The sequence below is a fragment of the Molossus molossus genome, unplaced genomic scaffold (assembly GCF_014108415.1).
Source record: "Molossus molossus isolate mMolMol1 unplaced genomic scaffold, mMolMol1.p scaffold_m16_p_2, whole genome shotgun sequence".
NCBI lineage: Eukaryota > Metazoa > Chordata > Mammalia > Chiroptera > Molossidae > Molossus > Molossus molossus.
Window position 1 is genome coordinate 129971957 of NW_023425355.1, and position 4985 is coordinate 129976941.

At 51.7% G+C, this 4985-nt stretch overlaps 1 protein-coding gene across 2 annotated transcripts in view; it reads right to left on the minus strand.

The window, feature by feature from the left end:
• Window positions 1–596: 596 nt before the first annotated feature.
• The window catches only part of POLA1 (DNA polymerase alpha 1, catalytic subunit), a 321724-nt gene continuing 317335 nt past the window's right edge, over window positions 597–4985 (minus strand). The window contains exon 37 of one of the 2 annotated variants that reach the window (XM_036270523.1): window positions 597–1690. In XM_036270523.1, the coding sequence (XP_036126416.1) occupies window positions 1545–1690 (146 nt within the window). In that variant the 3' untranslated portion in view covers window positions 597–1544. The remainder of the gene's footprint in view (window positions 1691–4985) is intronic. The other variant, XM_036270528.1, reaches the window with a different exon arrangement.

Here is a 4985-nt window from a genome sequence, read left to right on the forward strand (position 1 = left end):
GCTCTTTGGCTGTCCAAGTCAGCAAAGGACCTGAGAAACCGTACTTCATCTTTGTTTTTTATCCTCACCCGAGGACATTTTTGCATTCATCTTCAGATAGAGCGGGAGGGAGAAAGGGAGGAAGAGAGAGAGAAACATCGACGTGAGAGGGACACATGGACTGGTTGCCACTCACACGACCCCCAACTGGGGCCGGGGACAAACTGCAACCGAGGTACGTGCCCTTAGCGGGAACCGAACCCGGGTCTCTCTGGTCCGCGGGCCGATGCTCTGACCGCTGAGCCAAACCGGCCAGGGCCGTACTTCATCTCTCAAAGGACCGGAAGTCCAGAGAAATGATCCTGAGTGTCACTGAGAACATTCGGGCATCTGTCACGCAGAGCATCTCTGAGCTGAGTTCTAACCGGTCTGGGAAGGGGATCCCTTATTCCTGGCTGCCCCCTCTAGTCAACAGTTTGTACCTGATAAGGATTCACTGCAACTGGTTTCTCTTTAGAAAACTTTATTCTTCAGTGGGGGAAAGAAAAAAGCACAACATATTTAGCAAAAACACACAGGAAAACAGTTTTAAAAAATATAGCATAGTTGTACAGGGGAAATATATTTTGTTAGTATAAACTCATCAACAAAGCAAGAAAGGGAAGACTGCAATATTGAAGTGCATTTTAGCTTCTGGCGGACAAGAAATGAGAAAAGTAGCAGCAGAGGCAATTAACCAATGAACCGCCCCTCCCAATACAACACAATGGTCTTTGCCCCAAACTCGACACATTTTTAAGGAAATGTTATTGACTATCAAAGTATTTTAAATGTGCTTTCCAGCTGTATAAACCTTTACCTGGATTTTCTACTTAAGGGGAGAAAGAAAAAGGAATGTGAGTGAAAAACACCTGCCCAGTGTGCATGAGCGTGTGTGGTGGACCTTGGAGTGATTCAATAAACAAGTGAGCTCTGTTTAATCTATTTAGTGAGTGCAAGGCTTCGAAATCTCCCGACTGCGTGTATAAAAGACAAGCCTGAAAAGGACAGCCAGTCCTGGAGCCAGCGGCTGGGAAGCACTTGGGTTTCGCCTGGGTTTAATTGGCGTGTGAAAAGGCAAAATGTTCCTGCTCCTACCAGAAACCTCTGTTCTGGGGGCACCTCTGCTGAAGGCCCCGGGGGCACAGCCTGGGGTCACTTACATTCCAGCCACTTTCAATTAATTCCTTTCCTCACTGACCCCTTCCCTAGAAACCCAGTTCCGAATCCGAGTCCAAAGCAGCGAGCTCGTCAGGTGCTTTGCACAGGCCCCCAGGGTCCGGTTTCAGTAGCACGTGGCGCAGTGTGCGAGGAAGGCTGTTTGCAGTGTCCCTGCTGCTGGGGAGATTAAATATTTTTGCAGTCCCTTGAGTACTCCCCCTCCCAAGCCCTGTGCACACCCACAGGAGACGCAGTCCCCACGGAAAAGTGAAGCAGAGAAGCGGTCAGGACCCCGGGGGAGGTGCCAGAGGTGCCAGGGAGCTGCTGCTGTCGTCAGCCATCCCCGCCGGGCCACCTCGGCGCCCTCAGGACTTCACGGCGCAGTCCACGAAGAGCTTGCTGAGGTTCACTTCGGTATAGCCGCTCTGGGACAGGAACTGCTCGGTTATGTTCTTGAGGTTTTTGTAGTCCTGACGAACTTTGGGGGTAATATACTGCCTCTTCAATTTCTCTAAAAATAAATAAAAATAAAAGGATTACAAATCTCAGAGAGAGCGCTTCTTTTTATTTTTCAGTTACAGTTGACTCACGATATTATATTCGTTCCAGGTGTACAGCATAGTGCCTAGACATTTAGGTACCTTCTGAAGTGATCCCCCCAACGAGTCTCGTACCCCTGATACCATCCACAGTTACCACACCACCGCCTCTATTCCCTGTGCTTCCTTTACACCCAGAGGGAGCGTCTCCAAAGACCTCTCAGTACTCCTCACGCACTAGAGTAGGGGGCGCAGACTGCATCTGCAGCTCGATGGCTCCATGTCCTCACGGTCCCGTAGCTGGTCCACCCCTGCACACCACTTCTCAGCACAGCTGAGTCAGCGCACGGGGACACCGCCGCCGTACTGACGGGGACTGCAGGTGCGCGCCCATGTGCAGCAGGCAAGGTGAACGCCACTTGCAGACGCCACTGTCACAGCGCTGTTGAGCACACGCAGACAATTGCATGCCAAGCACGGATGTGGCAGGAAACACTTTGTCCCAGAGGAAGCCTGGGTCTCCCAGTGCCCACCCCTGGATCAGCTGGGCCCAGTTGGCTTCTTCTAGTCCCTCAGGTCTGCATCCCTCTGCTGCAGAAAACCTCCTCTGCCGACAGACGAGGCGCTGTCTGGAGCGCACCTCTCCGTTGCCAAATTGCTTTTTTCTTCTTTGTCCACGCGGCGTGCCTGTGAACTTCGGTGTGCAGTCGCCCCTTACCTCTTTCTGCTCCTCCCACCCACACACCCCTTGCCTTCTGGTTTGGAGAAGGACGCTACCAGCCAGAAAGAAGACCTTTTCCTTTCCCTGCCCAGAGCCGCCACCTCCACACGTGGTTCTTTTAAAGGAGCAGTAGGGTCACAACACCCAGGTCTGATCTTTTGGGGACAAGGGTGATCCCTGGGAGAGCCAACCCTGCCCGGGATGGTTAAGATAATACAGTTTGTGTCCAAAGCTGTCTCGGAACCCTGTGAGGTGTTTGGCGAGGCCCACTTAAAAAAAATCCCCATTTTTCTGGCTGAGGAAACTGGGAGGTTGAGTCACTTGCCTCCGGTCACACGGCCGGTATTCCGGGACCGAGAACACACACCAGAGCTCCCAGAGAGCTGGGCAGGCCCTCCGAGGTCAGCCTGGGCCCAGGTGCCCGGCGCCGGGAATGGGGAAGCATCAGGAAGGAAACCATGTCAGGCCCAGACAGAGAAACCCCCCCGAACCAGCAGAGCAACATCGAAGTCCACAAAACACCCGGAAAAGGAAAACTCGCTCTCAAGATTTTTGTTCCTTAGCTACACATTCACATTCGTTCTCCACAACCTTTGCTAAATCGCATCAGCTGCCTTTCGAATAACAGCAACAACGAGTTTAGTAGGAAGGGCTGAAGTGCCCCAAGGGGGTGGGAAGATGGAGGCAAGTAGAGAAGGAAAGGGGCACACTGCTAACCGACCGCAGAGGACACTTGGAGGCCTGGCCGGCTCGGCTCAGCGGTTAGCGCGTCAGCCTGCAGACCGAAGAGTCCAGGGTTTGATGCCCGGTCGGGGGCACATACCTGGGTTGTGGGTTCGATCACCGGCCCCAGTTGGGGTCGTGCAGCAGGCATCCAATCAATGTGTCTCTCTCACACCGATCTCTCTCTCTCTCTCTCTTCCTCCCTCCCTTCCAGTCTATCTAGAAATCAATGGGAAAATATCCTCCGGTGAGGATTAACAAAAAAGAAAGACATTTCGATAGTTCTCATTATTGGAGTCTAGAAATAGGTAACAATGGCCCCGACCAGGATGGCTGCTCCGGCAGGCCCGAGCCCGGGCTGGCACCCTGTGCCTGCGAATGACACAGCCGCACGTGCTGCGGGGACAGCACGTCGAAAGGGCCGTGGTGATGTGGAGCAGGGGAGGAAGAGAGAGGGCACAGCTCCTGATGTGTTTACCTCCTCTGCTGATGGGATATTGACTTTTCCCACCAGGTTGGTTAGAAAGGGGACTATTTACGCTGCCACACAGCAGTTAGAATGACAACCGGTGTCACTTGGTGCTCTTCTTCATAAAAGACAACTGCGATCACCAGTGTGTGCCACAGCCGGTCAATACAGCCAAGGCACAGTCCGCGCCCGTTTGAGATGCAGATAAAAGCTCCCACTTGCTTCCCCAACGAGCATTTAATCGATAACGTAGGGAAGGTCTTCTAGGAAACAGCTGCATGAGCTGTCACAGGCCATGGGGCTGCAGGCTGAGGGGGAAAGGGCTCACCCCTTCTTCATGGTTTTTCTCTCCCCCACTTTAGGCTCCAAGGCCACCCACGTTGGGCTTCACATTGAAACCATCATCCTGTTTCCTTTAATGCTTCACCCACTATTTTAGAACTCACAGGAAAAAACCAGTGTTAAATGGTGGAAATCAGTTCACCTTGCCCGGAAAACCCCATTCCTCCTCCCTGCTCTGGTGTGGGGAGTCGGTAAAGGGGCCATGGCCACAGGCCCTGCAGGTCAGCTGCCGGAGGACAACTGCTAAGAGATTCCAAGAGGCCAGTAGGCAAGAGGCCGGGAAGATGTGCAGTTATCCCAGCCTGGTCCTCAGAGACGCCACTGGCCATGGCTGTTACTGTCTCAACAACCAGCACAAAAAACCCAAACTCTGGAGAGACAGGGAAGGAGATGCTCTTCCTACATACAAGTGCATCAGCAAAATCCACTCTAATGGACTGCAGTGTCACCGGAAGCCATTCATCTCAATACACCAACAATGCGAATCTCCTTGTCCTGGGAATCACATTTGAGGAACATGTATTTACAACTTATTTACTATGGTCCATCCTATATGTTGCGACCTTAGGGTTATACTAATTACCAAAAATATCCTGTCTCCAAGCCCTATGAAAACAAGGACAAACAAGTTAGCCTGGATATTAATTATTCACCCAGTGTTTTATCACACTATAAGATGAACTGCTAATTTTAAAAGCTGGTTTTTAGCCCTGGCTGGTTTGGCTCAGCAGTTAGAATGTCAGCCCGCGGACCAATGAGTCGCAGGTTCAATTCCGGTCAAGGGCATGTGCCTCGGTTGCCGGTTGCCGTTGGTCCCTGGCCCTGGTAGGGGTCATGCAGGAGGCAACCAGTCGCTGTGTCTCTCTCACATTGATGTTTTTTCTCTCTCTTCTGTCTCTCCCTCCCTCCCTCCCCCTCTCTATCTGAAAATCAATGGAAAAATATCCTCAGGTGAGGTTTTTTTTTTTTAAAAAAGTTGGTTTCTACTGATTAGAATCTAAAACCTGAAAAC